A 17,683-nucleotide genomic window follows, 5' to 3' on the forward strand; every position below is an offset into this window, starting at 1 on the left:
TCAAATTCAGGGAACAGCTGAGCCGTGATTGGCGTTACCCGAGTCCTGTGACATAATTTTCAGTTGTCAGCAAGTGACAAAATGGCCGCCCTTTCATATGGATAAAAATGGCCCCGCAATATTAATCACAATACTGTGTTTAAACTAGTGAGGCTGCATCGAATATATTATTGTTTAAAAAATGGAGGGGGGGGGGGGTCGACGCCCCTTTTACATTACCGGTATGTGAAATCACCTAAAATAACGATGTGAATTTCTCACAATATTTCTCGCCAATACATTTTATACAATTGCAAAGCAGCAATTTAGAGAGCATGTTGAGCTAGTAGTGGTAAGTGCATCTTGCGGACAGTTGAAAAGTTCTGGCTTTGAATGTCAGCTCAGGCGCTCCTGTATGGCGTCTGCTTGTTTTTCCCCCTTGTTTACATCGATTTTCTATGGGTACTTCCTTCCGCATACCACAATCATGCATAGTGGTTTCATTGATGACTCTTTGTCCATAGATGTGAATAAAAGTTTGAATGACCGATTGTCTGCAGTGACTGGTAACCAGGAGGTTTACGGGTTTAGAGACTCTTGTTCTGTGTTCTTTGGATGATCAAAGTCTTGTCAGTAACAAGTAACAATGTCAATTCACTCCAAGAATGTGGATATATGATTGGCACCGATTGCAGAATCTTTATCACCCTCTGCATGGAGTTCACCATTAATGAGACGATGGTTAGATATTAGTTAGTGATGGAGCTGCCATGCATACCATTACACACAATCTGGCACCTGGTTACTGGCCCTAAGCTTAAAACAAGCGGTTTCACAGATTCAGTAAAAGCGTTGACACCTTTTATAGCAGAAATTTTATCTGTCAAAAACAAAACAAACACACACAACAAGTGTATTTCAGTGACACTTCTTGAATTGTTCAAAAAAGACAAACATAACCTGACGAAGAATACTAGCAATCAACAAGCAATGTAAACTATGGACAAGTTGACACATTCTGCTTTACAACTTAGCAGATGTGCCTGACTTTTCACAGTGGAAAAACACAGTCATACAAAAAAACCCCCTAACAATCCACAACAAATTGTGATGGTCATCACTCAAAAAACAAACAAAAACAAAAAGGTTTAATTGCACGCAGCACTTTCTCTTAAAAAGACGCAGTTGTGAACAGATGAAATAACAGATGTATAGTTTGACTATTTGGGAACCAAGATGTATAAGTAAGCTCAAAGTATTCACGTCAGACACATTTTATGTTTCAATTTTTGAAACATTAAATGTGTAGTTTTGCCTCAAAATTAAACTTCACACAGTGACAATAACTAAGAAGTTGAAATATAACACACACACAGTACTGTATATATTTGTGTGTGTGTGTGTGTGAGATATATTGTATGTGTAAGACAATGGCAATGCAAATTTTAGTACGGAGTGATGATCAATATTTCCTCCCACCTTACCATGTTCTTTACATAACGAGGCAATTTCCGCAAATAAAATCTCAAAATATGTCCAAAGTATGAATAGGTATAGGCATTTAGCACAACAACACACATTCAGGAACCTTCAAATATCCACCCCATTAATAAATAACCTGAGGAATTTTCAATATTTCCCGATTTCAGCGCACACAGAAAAGGCAACAGAGTGTTTTATAAAATAATTCCAGACTATTTACATTTTTCTTTTCATTATTACCGACAGTCATATTTGACATCTTCAATTGAAACAGCTTCTTCATTTTTGGTTAATGGGAAAATTAGCAGCTTAAGCATTTAGAATGTAAACCGCCTACGCTTCATTGAAAGAGACCATAACACCTCACAAAACAAAATGTGTGCAACACTCTCTGGAGAGAGCACAGACACACTTTTACCAAGTAAACAAAACCTGAAAGGGATACTTTATATATGTACACGTGCAGCAGTTTCAAGTTAATATTTTGTCTATTATGTAATTCATTTGAATTCAAATTGAAAGCATCTATTTAGTGAGAATCCTGAATGAATAAAGCCATATAGTTTCCAGCCAATACGATGAATTAAGTTGACGAGTGAGATTCCACTTTTGATGTGAATGATTCAACGCACGATGGTCTACACTTTGGAGAATGAGTGGAACAGGAGGTGTACCAGAAATGGTGCTCATTTGTGAGCTACAAACACGTGGACAATCCTGGAACTAACATGTCCGACCTTGCATGCATAATCAAGTGCCTCAATGGGTTAATTTACGAGCGTGGACCCCGTTGGCATTTTGTTCAGCCCCGCAAGCGTCACCTGCATTGCCACAGATCGCGAAGGTTTAGAGAAGTCGCGCAAATCTTTCCTCGGCCAGTTCAGCTCCCATTTCGCCTTCTCGTTAAAAATACTCGGCACGGCATTGGTTTTTAATGTCAGCTGCATGCCATGGCCCATCACAAACTGTAAACCAGTCCTCGAAGATGAAATGTTCACTGCACACGTGTGCCTGCCTGCTTGTCCACGAGCAGGCCAGGTGTGCGACAAAGCTTGCTTAAGTACACGTTTTATAAATATTGTAGAATGACATGCCGGTGTGCACTTTGTTTGCCGTTTCTGGTTGACCTCTTTTTGCACTGCATTATGGCAGTGATTTTCTGTGTATCCGCCTCATTGTCCAATGCGTGCCTCTTCTCCAGCAGTGAGTTGACACACATTGCATCTTGTTGGACCCAACATGGACATAATCATGCGTTGGAAAATTCATTGGGCGGTTTACAGTAGCACAAGGCAGCAGTCAGGAATAAATATGTTATGGAAAAGTTGCAAAAGGCTTTTTTTCCCTCCTTTACATTCAGACATGCACAAAAAAAAAGATGTGCAAGAAAGAGCTTTGTCTTCTGAAATTCTTGATTCTGATGACATGTTGAGGGTTTGACTTGGTGGCATACTGCAGGCAGGTATGCCCCACCCAATCCTCCATCTTCATTCATGTAATGTCTAGTGCTTCTTTGGATTGCGCCGAGGTCACAAACGAAGTGACAGCAATGATAAAATAATTCTAGAAAAACAAAAATGGCTTCATTTTCATGCTGGAAAATCAGCAACCGACCGACCATCAAAGCGAATGTCTTTGACATGTTGGGATCATGCAACGTCAATGTCCTCCGTACTCAGCATTTGCCGCTGCAAAAAGAAAAAGACAATTACATTCAACTTTAGAGTCATTGCGCATCACAGGAAATGAAATGGAGACTGCATCTAAAGTGGGAAACATGTAGGGACGGTTACTGAAGGAATCGGTTACCGACCGATTTGGGTACAGCCGAGTTCCGATTTACGTGAAATGGTACCGTGGGTCAGTGCCTAAGCGCATCCTTGTAAATTGTGAATGTGGGGGGGAAGAGTTGGCAATTTTCCATGGTGCACTCGAACTCCGCGAAGCATGCGCACATGCAAAATGATGTCCCTCACATACACAAACATTTCATTGCTCTCGTATCCTCTGCACGCCATTTCACCGCAGCAAGTCATGAACAATCAAGCGTCGGAAAAATAATTTGTCCCATCCTGGGTTGAGCTGACATGAGCGTGAGCGTTACCTGAAGATGGACATAGCCTTCAGAGTTCCTGCGGATTTGCATCTCGTCCTCTGTGGTCTTCTGGTAAACGGGGTTGATAAAGTGCATGGTGTTGGTGTTCCTCAGTCGCCAGTGTCTCCATAATAACACCGCTCCAAACAGCAACATGATCATGACCACTGCGGAGAGGAAGGAAAGCACGAAGGGGAGGCTTTACACGTGAGGCGAGAAAGGGGAAGCTTGTCGTGTAGGATTTTAAAATTACCGATTGGAATCGCGATGTAGAGAGCGGCGGTGTGAGACGACTGCGCCTCTGCAGGCACATCTGCGTGTCTGTTGACTGAAAAAGTGAGAGAACAATACTTTCAGTTAGATGGGGTTTATGCCACGGGCCTCTGGCGATCTCCGCGTCTGTTCATCTCGATGCAAAATTTCACTCGACAAGGCGATCATTAAAGCAATTCCATCCATATCAATATCGTACATTATACTGAGTGACCTCAAAAACACAACCTGAAACAACAGCTTCAATATGAACACAATTTCTGATTCATATGTAATATTATATTAACATTAATTAACATTACTTAAAATACAAATGTGTGTGTTCAAAACATGGCCCAAATTTCATATCATAGGATCAATTGCATCCTTTCACGGTAACTACATATATAAAATGAAGGGTAAAAATATTTTTAATTCATATTATTTTACAAAAAGAATAATTTCCAAATAGGTTCATTATATATTCATTAGAGAAGCAAAATTGCTCAAATAGCGATAACACAAATATGATTTAGCATAACATTTGTTCTGCAAATCTCAAGTCAGAATTAGCACACCCGAATGCAAAATAGAGCAAACAAGAAATAATACTGCTAATGTGATAAATGAAAACAGCTCAACTGACTTGATTTAGTTTTCTCAAACTCTTTCAAATTATTGTATTCATGGATTAATTAGCCTATACCGAATCTGTTTTCAACTGCTGAGAAGATGCATCAGATCTCAAAAGTAAAAAATGACCACTCGGTACTCAAAATAACAAATGACGTCGCTGATTGATTGGATAGGAGAGTTAATGCACACACAACATTTCAGGTTTCTATATCGTGCAGTGTACTTGTGATACAAACATCTCTGGCATGCGATTTTTTCCATTTCCTGTATCTACTATTTCTGCTGAAACAATAAGGGACTTCGAGAGGTTTTTGTATTTTAATTTGAATATTGACAATACAACTAATATAGTTTTGACCTTGTTGAATGAAAATGGACCAAATGACTGCTCATTTGACCTCCTACAAGTACCTTGGTGTTCTTCTGAACGACAAACTGGACTGGTCTACAAACACGGACACCCTGATTAGGAAAGGACAGAGCCGACTCTTCCTACTCAGGAAACTGAGGTCTTTTGGGGTTCAGGGGTCACTCCTTAAGACGTTCTATAACTCGGTGGTGGCCTCGGCCATCCATTATGGCATTGTCTGCTGGTCAGGCAGCATCTCAGCCCGGGACAGAAAGAGACTGGAGCGACTGGTCAGGAAGGCCAGTTCTGTCCTGGGTTGCTCCCTTGACACTCTGGAGGAGGTGGGCAACAGAAGGATGCTAACTAAGCTAAAAGCTATGATGGCCAGTCCCTCCCACCCCCTCCAGCCCGCCCTCACAGCACTTGGTAGCTCCTTCAGCCAGAGACTGTTACACCCGCGCTGCAAGAAGGAGAGATACCGACGCTCGTTCCTACCGACTGCCGTCAGGCTGATAAATAAAAAATAACAATCATAATAATAATAATAATTAAATGATGTGAAGGAAAATTGTAAATAGTACTGCAATTTATCCATTTTGTGTTCATATTGCATTTCATTGAAAGATGTTTGTTGTTTTTTTTCTCTTTCTTCTTTCTACATACACTCTTGCTGCTGGAGGCTGTAAATTTCCCCAGTGTGGGACGAATAAAGGATATCTTATCTTATCTTATAACCTGAAAAACTCGTAGGTCGGGTCATTTGTATCTTGAGGCGCAAGTGTAAACCGTGTAAACATTTTTTAAAAAATCAAATCACAAAAAAAAAATCCCACAGATTTCCATGCTCAAGCAGGGACTTCTGCAACAGTTAACTTCCTAAAAAAATAGATTCATAATACTCTGCAATGTAGCCTGTGCCCAAAGAATAAACCCTGACTGAGCGAGGAAAACTGTCTTCTGTCATGAGTCATAAAAAGTACTGAAAGCATTTGACTCTGCAGGTTTATACCATTGAGGACATACACGAGTGAGGCTACTGCCAGTGTAGGTGTGACGTACCTTGAGCTGGAGTAGAAGGCCGGGCTGCAGGGGAGATGTCGGGTTTCCTGGGGCGGATGGGCGAGGTAGTCATGGTTGTTTCGGCAGCTTTGGCTGTCGTCATTGTTGTTGAGGTTGAGGTTGTTGTTATAACGGCCCGGTGGTCTGGCTCACTCTTGTTGATTATGGTTGGAGGTGTTACTGAACCTGACGCAGAAAGAGAAATTGAGAAAATATGATTTAGTGCCCATTTGATTCACAGCCCACTGCGGTGGCGAAAAAATAAATCAATAAATAAATAAGATGCCCACCCGCCACACATTTCCTCATATCGGGTGCCATGCTCATGTGATCGGGGCATGCGCAGGTGTATTTGGGCGAGCGCTGGTTGATGACAGGAGCAGGAAGGCAGAGGAACTCACACCCTCCGTTTATACTGTTCCCCTCTGTGCACCAGTTGTAACCTACAAGCGAGAGAAAAGTTTCAAGAATCGGACAAAGGTTTTTGTTCCTTTGTGTTGATCTGAACCGTGGTGATTTCGGTGTACCGCTTGGTTGCTTGAGGTTATGGTAGAGCACGATATCCTCTGGCTGGTACAGGTCAGCGGCCAGCACCGTAATGTCCTCTCCCGTCGCTCGGTTGGCACTGAAAACAGCATTGTTGCCCGTGTCCGTCCAAAATACTTTATCCTATTCAATAGCAAAAGCACAACCGCAAAGTGTTTTAACCACTATGTCTGCGTCTCTTTCTGCTGACATGTGATCAAGACATTAGGAATGTATTGAAACCGAACCAAATGAAGAAATAGTGCAGACTCATTCATTCATTCATTCATCTTCCGAGCCGCTTGATCCTCACTAGGGTCGCGGGGGGTGCTGGAGCCTATCCCAGCTGTCTTCGGGCAGTAGGCGGGGGACACCCTGAATCGGTTGCCAGCCAATCGCAGGGCACACAGAAACGAACAACCATTCACACTCACACTCACACCTAGGGACAATTTAGAGTGTTCAATCAGCCTGCCACGCATGTTTTTGGAATGTGGGAGGAAACCGGAGCACCCGGAGAAAACCCACGCAGGCCCGGGGAGAACATGCAAACTCCACACAGGGAGGCCGGAGCTGGAATCGAACCCGGTACCTCTGCACTGTGAAGCCGACGTGCTAACCACTGGACTACCGGGCCGCCCTAGTGCAGACTCAGCATTTCAAAATCGAACTGAGCCATCATCTACAGCATGTATGGAAAGTCATGGATTTGAAGGAAATTAAAAATGGGTAAGAGAACTAAAAAGTCCAATTATAAATGGAAGGATGTATAAGCAAGTGAAACTAAAGAGCAACTTAGGAAAGGACATAGCTGACTCTTCCTACTCAGGAAACTGAGGTCTTTTGGGGTTCAGGGGTCACTCCTTAAGACTTTCTATAACTTGGTGGTGGCTTCGGCCATCCATTATGGCATTGCATGCTGGTCAGGCAGCATCTCGGCCCGGGAACTGAGTCGACCAAAGTAACTCCAAAAGAAAAATGCAATGCACAATGTCAACAAACTTTTTTCGGACATGCTTTCTTCACTGACCTCAAAGACCGCCAGAGAGAGGGGATGCGAGAGCTTTTCTTCGCTGAGAATGAGAGCATGTCTGGTCCCACCGTTCACGTCCACACTGGACAGGGTGTGTATCTTGGAATCCACCCAGTAGAGGCGCTGGTTGACAAGGTCTGACCAGAAACATTGGCTTGGTCACGATGGCTCATCTTGTGTGCGTTCAAGTGACAAGCGATGGATGCGATCTTACCAAGGGTGATTCCATTAGGCCACGCAATGTTGTCCGTTACCAAGGCAACGCGGTCGGCTCCGTTCAAGCCGCTCTTTTCTATCTTTGCCTCCTCGCCGCAGTCAGTCCAGTACATGAAGCTGACAAAGACATACGATGATTGGAATCGTGCCCAGCGGCAATCAGCAACAAAGCCCTTCAACTCACTTGTTCACAGGATCCACCGTGATGGCTCTCGGCTTCTGAAGATTGTCGGCGATCAGTGTCTTTCTCTTGTGGCCGTCTGTTGTCGCCACGGAGATGTGTCGCAAAGAACTGTCGGTCCAGTAGATGTTGCCGTGGATCCAGTCAACGGCGAGGCCATTCGGGGCCTCGATCCCATCGCCGATGACCACAGTGGGCTGGGAGGAGTTGGCGGCCGCGTCGATCGCGGAGCTGCCAGGGGGAGGAGAGTGGGGCTGAGCGATTCATTCAATTCAAATCAACATTGCAGTGAAGTTGATAATTTGTGGTTCATTTGGCTTTTTTGGGGGTGTAAATCTGACCGATAAGACCAAAGGATTTTGGTTAATAAAGCTGATATTTGTTATTGTAATTTTATTGCTTGTTTGTTAAAAAAAATACATGTGAACAGGACCTTGGGAAGGAAAAAAAAACACAGAGGAAAAATAAAATTGAATAAATCCCAAAAGCATTATAATACGTTGATAATATTGCATGACCTATGATAAAGTGACTCAATAAAAAAAATAGCTCAACCCTAATGAAACTGTCTTTGGAATAACAAAGAAGCCAAATAAAATTGTGACCCAGCAGATGACTATGACTCTTTGACCAAAGGCAGATGACTGGATGTGAATTTTCACCTGTAGATTTTCTTGAGCGAAAGGTCGGACCAGAAGATGACCTTGTTTGGCATGTCCATGTCCAGAGCCACGGCGTTCTTCAGCCCACTCACCACACGCATGTACTCACTGCGATCCACCGTCACCTTCCTCACATCATGCCTATTAGTGAAGTAAAGTGTGGGCGTGGTGCCTAGTAAGACAGTTGGGGGGTGGGGGGGGTGATGACAATATGATAACGTGATCTCCATTTCGGTCTGATTAATTAAGTGTGATGCACACATTTTCTAGCATTACCTGAAACAGCTTTGCACTTCTTGCTGACAGGGTCAATCTCATAGCCGTCTTTACAATCACACTTGTAGCTGCCGGGCTCGTTGATGCAAATCTGACTGCAAATGTCGGGCTCTGCACATTCGTCGATGTCTGCAGGTGGTGACGAGGTCAAAAGGCTGCGGTCAGCTTTCATGCATACATCAATCCTACAGCCACGTTTCCCTGTCGCTCACCTTCACAACCTCTTTTGTCTGCCTTCAATGTATACCCAACAGGGCAGGAGCAGCTGTAGCCGAGCTTCTGATCGATGCAACCGTGGGAGCATCCGCCATTCCCGACCAAGCACTCGTTGCGACCTGCGGAGACCCACAAAGGCACGCCAATGAACACGACGTTCAATGACTACTTATGAGAGTATAATTATCTTTGTCAAGGCAGACGATGTGACCCAGCTCTTTAATGACTGAAGTCTCCGGTAATGACAAACCTTTCCTCAAATTACTCTTTCAAACAAGCCGGTCAGATTATCCAGCCGATGAGCTGAGACGGTGAACAAAAGTGAGAAAGAGAGCAGCAAGGGGAACACCCACCACACTGTCTGACTGGTTCATCTGAACTGTCTCGACAGTCTCTCTGCTTGTCGCACACCTTGGCCATGCTGATGCACTCGCCGCTGCTACACTTGAACTGAGCGGGGCCATCGCACACGTTTTCTAGGCAGAAAAAGCGCATGCGTGAGTATAAAAGCAGCAGGCATTGTGAGAAAGCCTCAGCCTTAACACGTTATTCTACACCAATATCAGTGTGCGAATGCTGAAACGAACGTGTACTGCCACATCATACATCCGATTTACACTGTTCAACAAACTCCAAAAATTCACGGCTTTCGAGGCTACTGTTTTTCACATGCCTATAGTTTTCCCACAATTAAATATTGTACATGAAAAATTCCTCATTCACTTCGATACAATTGAACATGACTTCACGTTATTTCACCTGGACTTTGGTGGAGCCGCTTACCATTAGCATAAGGGTTGGTGGTTTGAATCTCAACCTCTGACTGTACATTAATATGTAAATGAACAAGGATCTAATTGCTAAAGGACTCGATATCACTATGACTAAATATAATTCATTTCATATCAAACGACGCCTTTTAATGATCTATTCCACCATTGGCATTCAACATGGAAAAATTCCAGGACGTTTCGGAAGAATCTAAACGCTTTCCAGGTTGCTAAACAAAACAGTCAGCTTCCACTATTAAAAGAGTCACCTGCATGGCAGTCGATCTCATCGCTGGAGTCTGGGCAATCATGCACTTTGTCGCACTGACGGCTGCCGTGGATACAAGTGCCGTCGCTACACTGGAACTCATCTGGGGAACAGGTGGGATGAGCTAAAAAAAAAAAAAAAGAACAACATGAAATAACAAAAGACTGAGATTAAAGTAACAAAGGATTTGCCATGCAATGCTAAAATCATTTTAGTATCACGTTTTTCTAATCTTTCCAGATTTTTCGGTTTGGGCCGCAGCAGCTGCACAAATTTAGCTGACTCGCATTTACCTTCAGTCGTTTAAAAATTATCATCAATATTAGCCAAGAAAAACTTTGATCTTGGTTCAATGGCTGCATCACACTTTAGAGAGAGAATTTTGTAAGGCCTTCTGAGGACGTCATGAAAACTAAAATGGTCGGAAAATGCGTTCATTAACTCACTGCAGTTGACTTCATCCGAGTGATCGTAACACTCGGCGCTCCCGTCGCAGCGCCACCCCCCGTTAATGCACTCTCCATCAGCACACTGGAACTCGTGATCCCGACAAGCCACAACCTCCTTGCGGGGCTGCTTGTCGGCACAGTTCTCCGGCCACTCGTCCGAGCCATCGCTGCAGTCTTTGTCGCCGTCGCAGAGCCAGATATTGGAAACGCACGCCGTGTTGTTGCACTGGAAGGTGAGCGGGCTACAGGTGGGTTTCGGACAGGAAGCTTCGTCGGAGCTATCCGGGCAGTCGTTGTCGTGATCGCACACGAAGCTAGCGGAGATGCACTCGCCGGAAGCACAGCGAAACTGTTGGGCCGTGCACTCCTTTGCCACTGCGGTTGAGGAGGGAGCAAGAAGTTGGGTGAATGCGAACACTCTGCTAACACACTGCTAATCTGGCTAGTTTTCATAGTTACTTGATAATAGGGGCAATCGACTGAGAAGATAATTCTGCTCACATTTATGTGACACTGCCACAGAAGTATTTGACAATAGTTTATTACTGTGGTTGTCTCATCATTTTTGAGAGAATTACGATAGCGTATTTCAAAATATACAGGCTGTGTGACGTATAATGCGAGCCACACAGAATAAAGCAGCATTTCCCTTTCTGGGATAAGAGAGTATTTTTCAAGGCCAGCTTGTGATGAAGGGGTGTCGTGTTCAAGTGAAAATGCAGAGATAATTACGAGCAGTCAAAAATGTTGGATTCTGTGGTCATTTGTCAGATGTGAAAATAGAAAGCCTCCAACAAATGCAGGCAACCAATGAGGGCAAGAGTTCAGGACAGAACACGGAGACGACGTTGGATTCCCACAAAGCCGACATAAACAACTTGACAGTAAGCCTACAATAAAAATGCTTGTAAATTGGGTTTACATTACGACGTCAAAAAAAAAAAGAGCTCGAATTAGAAAGGAAAACCATACTGAACCATGCATTGACAAATAATGCAAACTGAACTCTTCTACGTGACCTATCTTGTCCTACTTATTAAAATAAAAAAATATTTTACTCTGATGTAGAGCAACCATCCTCACTAGTTGTGAAGATAACTGCTATAATTAATAATAACCCCAAAAAACTATTCAAGTATACTGTATCTATACTTTGTGTGTGTTCGCTATCTGCGAAGCAGATAAGTGGGTAACTTACTGCAGTTTTCCTCGTCCGTGCCGTTTTCACAGTCCGCTTTGCCGTCACAGTGCCAGCTCTGCGGTACACACACATGCTGGGGGGCACCACAGCTAAACTCTGACGCTAGACACTTTCTGGCCTCTGAGGAACCAAACAGGAAGGAAATGACTTGACTCATTGAAATGCAATGAACTAGTGGGGAAGACTGGCAGATAGGCAGAAAGCCCCGAAAACACAAACGAAGAAAAATAGAAATGGAACCCCCCCCCCCATCTAGCTAGCTAGACTCGAGTGGAGGCTACAAATCTTCTTCATCCGATAACGGGATCCACATTTCATTATTTCACTGATACAACCTTTTACATCATGGAAAGTCCAGGCTGATAAAAATGTGTTCTCTGGTTTCCTCCCACATCCCAAAACATTCGTGGCAGGCTAATGGAACGATCTAAATTGTCCCGAGGTGTGTGTGAGCGCAAATGTTTGTTTGTCTCGTGTGTGCCCTGCGATCGGCTGGCATCCAGTTCAGGGTGTACTCCGCCTACTGTCGGAAAACAGGCGGGATAGGCACCAGCACGCCCGCGACCCTCGTGATTAGAAGTGGATTACAAAATGGATGGATGAAAAATTTTGACACAAGAAGGAGGTAAAAACCTACCGCAGGTTTCTGGCAGTTCGTCGGTTCCATCGCCACAGTCGTCAGTGCCGTCACAAACCCACCTGCGGGTGATGCAACGGCTGTTCGCACACTTGATCTGAGTGGAACTGCATTCATATGCTGCATGTGGATGAAGAAGAAAGAAAATGAGCAAGCTAAACCAATGAGAACATAATCAATACTGCATACGTGCATGTGGTAGTAACATGAGCTTACGTCAACACACACGCGCACACACACACACACTCACACACAATAATACTGATAATGTTGTCATGTTTAACTTGGCAAACAGGATCAAAATGATAATCAAAAGGTCACTGAACTTCAGATTACCGGAAAGTGTGAAAACGACACCTTTTACGATTGGCTTTACCCTGCTACTTATACTCATCACAATAGCTTGAAAAAAAGTAAAGGTGCGACAACTTATTATCAAATTCATCTGTAATTATTTTGATACATCGGTTATAAGGACCCGGTTGAATTTAAAATTGTCCAAAGTCTTTGACTTTCAACCTCACGGCAGTATGTTTTCTCAGATGCATTTTTGTGTCGAATCAAAAGAAAACATTTGCGGAAATATTGAAATGCATTGGCAAAACCAAACTCCAAGCCTTGCAGGACAACTTCAATTTGAACCACTGTCATGCAGCAAACCTTGGAAGAATTAAGTTCAGTGAGACTGCTGAAGTACGACAGCACGACTCGCCCGAGTTGTCAAGCAATTTAAGAGAAAGCTTGAAGAGTATTTTGTTGCTGAAGATGAGACAAGAAAACCTTTATTTGTCTCACCATGGAGAAATTCCCATTTTACAGCAGCAAAATTATCAAAGGGAGAAGCAGAAGAACAAAAAGTATATAAAGAAATATTAATTATAAAAATAATATATATACCTGTATATATAAATACATATTTATAATATACATGAATGTATATAAATGTATCATATAAATATAAAATTATAAGATATAAATACAAGCCATTGTAAGCAAGTACCAGTAAATTCATTGGATGTTGAAATGTTACCTAAAACATTGCCTGTTCCGGTTTTATGAGGCAATCGTACAACCTGAACGAATAACATCGTGTGGTAGGCTTCACTATAGTTGTCGGCATGTAAAAATAGCCCCCCAGCTCCACTTTGTTTTTGTTCAACCTCAGAAATCACGCTTTTTTTCCAAGTTTTGAGGTCATGCCCTCAGATCGTCACACCAAAGCAAGCCTGCAGCTTAAAGCTTGGTGAACACCAAAATCATTCACGTGCTGCTCGCGTGGTCCATTTATTGACATTTGTTCATCAAGGGTATGGGCTTATGACATTTCACTTGTGGAACACACCGCACTGGCCCTTTAAGAATATAAAACGGAGGGAATTCCAGTCACACCACTGGCTGCTGATTGGTGCCACAACAATGTCACCAAGGTAACCAGACGGCAAGTGCTCGCTGACTGATACTGAAACTGAGGAATATTTTCAGATATCAGATATCAGTTTCTCTTTACTACCAGCGAAGAGAAACAATTTTATCCAGAAAAAAAACATTTTAACAACCCCCCCCTTCCTCTGCTTTGAAGCAAACCTCGATCCCACCAACATGTGACGCAAAAGTCGAGCGGGAAGCCTTTTAGCATTTACAGGAATACTTTCCAAAGTGAGTGCAGCTGTTCTGTTAATGTACACTGACAAACAGACCACAACATTTGCAGCGGCTCCAAAACCCACCCTGCCTTCCGCCGAAAAGTCATGCACGACTAAACTCAAGACTGAGGCCTTGTTTCACAGAAAGGAAAAAACAGACAAGGCCAACGTTGTCATTTTTCATCACTAATCTTCCCCCTGTGGCCTCGTGAAATGGATCAAGGGTCAGAAAAACGACTGAGGACCAAGTTAGCCCCGTGTGTCTCGTACATACAAAACAGTTGCACCCCAAAACCCACCACATAAAACCATGCTGACGGGACGATGTCACGTGTGGTCACTGCAGAAACTCGGGGCTCCCATCCTTGTCTTATTTTGTGTTTGAGTGCTTAAGCATCAGTGTTAATCTTATGCCGCTTCCCCATTAACCTCAAAGAGCCCCACGGCACACTACTCTGCTACGCCTGACCGCAGACCACACGGCCTCTGTTGCTTTTCCATTACAACAGGCTCACGGCAGGATGGGGGCGGGATAAACTGTACTGTGAAAGCTTGCGCTCAATGATTTGTTGACACATACAGTGTGTCATAAGATTTTACGAGTGACAGGTCTCGCCAACTGATTTTGGGGGCGGGGGGAGAGGGAATTCCCAATATGAATTGCCGTTACATGATGTGTTAACGTAGCCAAGAGCAGTTGACTAAATGCACAGTGTTCACATAAAGACGAAAAATACACATTTTCTTTATTCTTCACTAAAAACTGCTTGACATTACCATCAATGTAAAAGGGATTCATTGATATGACCTACGGCTAAAGTGAGTAACAAGCTTGACCATATATTGCGTGAAACTCGTATGTTTTATCCAAACAAGGATTGAAACCAACAATTGATCCTATTTAATGTCGCATTGCCTTCCTATTGAAGCTCACATGAAACACATGATTTCCTGTACCGTGTGAAACCACACTTACTGCTTTTTCATTTTGACAGCAGGCTGGGTGCTGCTAGCATAAAAGAGTACATAGACGGCCGCTCTATTGATGGAGGCTATTTAGACCCCACACTTGGAACCTGGCCATCGTTGCTGCCATTTAAGGTCAAGTGAACAATTCAAACATGCTGAGTCACTTTATAACAGTTATCTGACAGCAGAAACTGACAGAAAAGAAGAATGAATGAATTACATGCCATGTCATGACACAATGCAACCATCCTTTTTTATGGCCTTTTGTGTCAATTTTTTGCCCCCAAATTATTTTCAAATGGCAAATGACAAAACTATACAAAGCTGTGGGATTATTAACACACCACCAAGGTTTTAATTAAAAAGCTCCACCATGTGGAGCTTGTGGAATTACAACCAACCAACTTGGAAAGAATCTCTCTGTGTGGTTTTTCCATTCAAAACGTGAGTCACACCCCCTTCCGTATTTGCCAACTTGAGGCTGACGTACAGTACGTAGCGGGCTTGTTAGATGAATTGGTGGGTGAAACTGCAGGTTGTGGCTCAGAGGCATGACTCATTATTATTTAAGAGAAAACACAGTTAAAAAGGATGCCTTGTGCCTCACTGAAAGGCAGTGGAGTGTTTAATTAAAGCAAATCAGAAAAGAAAGGTGATGATAATGATGAAAAAGTTATGAAATAAAATTAAGAGTTGAATAATTTAGTCGACTAGTCAGCTTTACTACTCTGCATCAAGCTTTGAAGCTTGAAATCAACTAATCATGTTATGGCATCTCGCCTTCCATTCGGCGGACTGTCACTTTTCTGCTGTAGCTGAAATATGCTTTTTGGAGCAAAATGTTTGGCCAACAGGGGGACACAGTGTTCAAGCAGTACATCTGCACTGGTCAGAGAGTGTGAAAATAAGATTATGTTGGATGGGAATAGCGGTTAGCCTCAGTGGCGTTGACTATTTGATCGCCGTGCTTCTTAAAATATTAATTCGAGAGGTACACATGGTCTGGCGGTGAGGAACAGTGTTAGCGGCGTGAAATTAAGGCACCAACTTGGTCAGCAAAGTGCTATGTCCAACAATGTACCAGCAACAACCGTTTGATAATGAGACATTTTTTCAAATCATAACACACAGTGTCGCTGTACAACACTGCGTCATAACAGTTGAGATGAGAACGATGGCTGAAAGAGAAAAATAGATCGGATTCCCACCGATCACAACTATATTTACCGTAATGGTAAGCAGTATATTTAATCCCTTGTTTCTAAATAGTTTCTAGGGTTGTTCGTCAAAATATGTCCTTATGTGAAATGGGCACCCCTTTTCCACACAGGCCAACATAAGAATATCAAACCAATTACAAAGGGAAAATACACTCTCTCAGCTTGATGTCATTGATGACAAAGCAAAAAGTTAGTTGGATCTGTCAAAAATGACACGTCACATTCCACTTAAAACCTTTTTCAATAAAAAATGGACACGACTGATTTATAGGGTCAATACACGTGCTCATATTCAACACAATAACACACGTACTCGCAAATTCTCTCTCACACATTATTTTAGCCCACAGAGAAATTCAGACTTTCTACTATTTCCATGTACCAATCATGACGCAGGAAGCTACACAGCCCCGCCTACCGGAAGCCCAAAAACTGAGTGGCGAAATCATTCATTTCTTTTTCTTTTCTTAAATCACATCTTTAAAGCACAAGCGGAGTTACGTTTTCTAGTACCCAGAAAAAAACTACTTATTCCATTCATCTATTAACATGCAAGCAACTCGTACGAACAAGTGACATTAACGATGTGTGCGTGTGTGTCAGGCTCTCACCCGTTATTGCCGAGCAATTAATAAGCATCAGGAGGCACGTGCACAGTCGCCACATATCCGACACTCGCTAGTTATTCTCCACTCGAACGAGGCGAAATGTCACTGGTGCTTCCAATGGAGGACGGGGCGAGGATACCGGTACACTGCAGCGGGGGGACTCTGGTGTTTGGCGGCGGCGGCGCGTAAGCAGCAAAAGCGTCTCTGAGAGCCTTGGCGCAATTTAAATATTCCAACCAAGACAGCGTAGAGGGCGGAGTTTCAGCAGTGGCGTGATCTTTGAAATCGGACACCAGGGCCCTCCCTTGGGGAGGAGGCGAAGAGTTGGCAATGGCAACCTTGAAGCGTACGTTTTTCTCGTTACGCACCAAATGAATAGTCTCTATTGTCATTGTTATCCAGTAGTTACAACGAAATTGTAAGTAAAGTGAAAATGAGTCCACAAATAATCTCACACACACACACAAATGCACGCACGCATACACTGTTACCAGGGGCGAGTCCAGGTTCAGAGATTTAGGGCAGGTACAGCCCCAACTCTTTTTCTCTCCAGGTGGTAAAGTGGGGCTTGATTGACACGTAAAGGGCTAAGAAAATAATTGAACATTTATTTTAAACAACAAAATACTGGAGGGGATTAATTGAGACTGCACAGATTTCTGACAAGGCTGGAACACCCTCTCGTTCCGGTGTAGCACTGCCTTGTTTCACCTGGGCTGAGCTCACGGCCATGTATGATAAATGTCACAGTTTTGTATATGTATTTATATTTTAATCTGATTTCATTTCCACCTTTATGAAAAGCACAACACTTTTGGGAAAAGCGTAATTTAGTCATTATCAGGTACAGTGCCAAGTTGTTTTATCTCCCAGGGCTAAGGGGAGGCTTGCCCGAGCTATGTAGCTAGCTATCTTGGCAAATCAATTGAAGTACATTTGCAATTACTCGAGCAGCAC

General features: G+C 43.1%; 1 protein-coding gene across 1 annotated transcript; it reads right to left on the minus strand.

The window, feature by feature from the left end:
* Nucleotides 1-2,082: 2,082 nt before the first annotated feature.
* ldlrb (low density lipoprotein receptor b) lies at nt 2,083-16,922 on the minus strand. Its single transcript, XM_052084149.1, has 18 exons — nt 16,730-16,922; nt 12,287-12,406; nt 11,647-11,769; nt 10,446-10,823; nt 10,001-10,123; nt 9,315-9,437; nt 8,958-9,080; nt 8,746-8,874; nt 8,470-8,641; nt 7,811-8,038; nt 7,625-7,743; nt 7,408-7,547; nt 6,380-6,521; nt 6,143-6,295; nt 5,853-6,038; nt 3,810-3,884; nt 3,566-3,723; nt 2,083-3,149 (listed from the first exon to the last, which is right to left on the minus strand). Exons 1-18 carry the CDS (start codon nt 16,782-16,784, stop codon nt 3,111-3,113), a joined length of 2,586 nt encoding a protein of 861 aa, XP_051940109.1. The 5' UTR covers nt 16,785-16,922; the 3' UTR covers nt 2,083-3,110.
* Between the last annotated feature and the right edge of the window lie 761 nt (nt 16,923-17,683).

Source organism: Hippocampus zosterae, chromosome 13 (genome assembly GCF_025434085.1).
Source record: "Hippocampus zosterae strain Florida chromosome 13, ASM2543408v3, whole genome shotgun sequence".
In the NCBI taxonomy this organism is placed as follows: domain Eukaryota; kingdom Metazoa; phylum Chordata; class Actinopteri; order Syngnathiformes; family Syngnathidae; genus Hippocampus; species Hippocampus zosterae.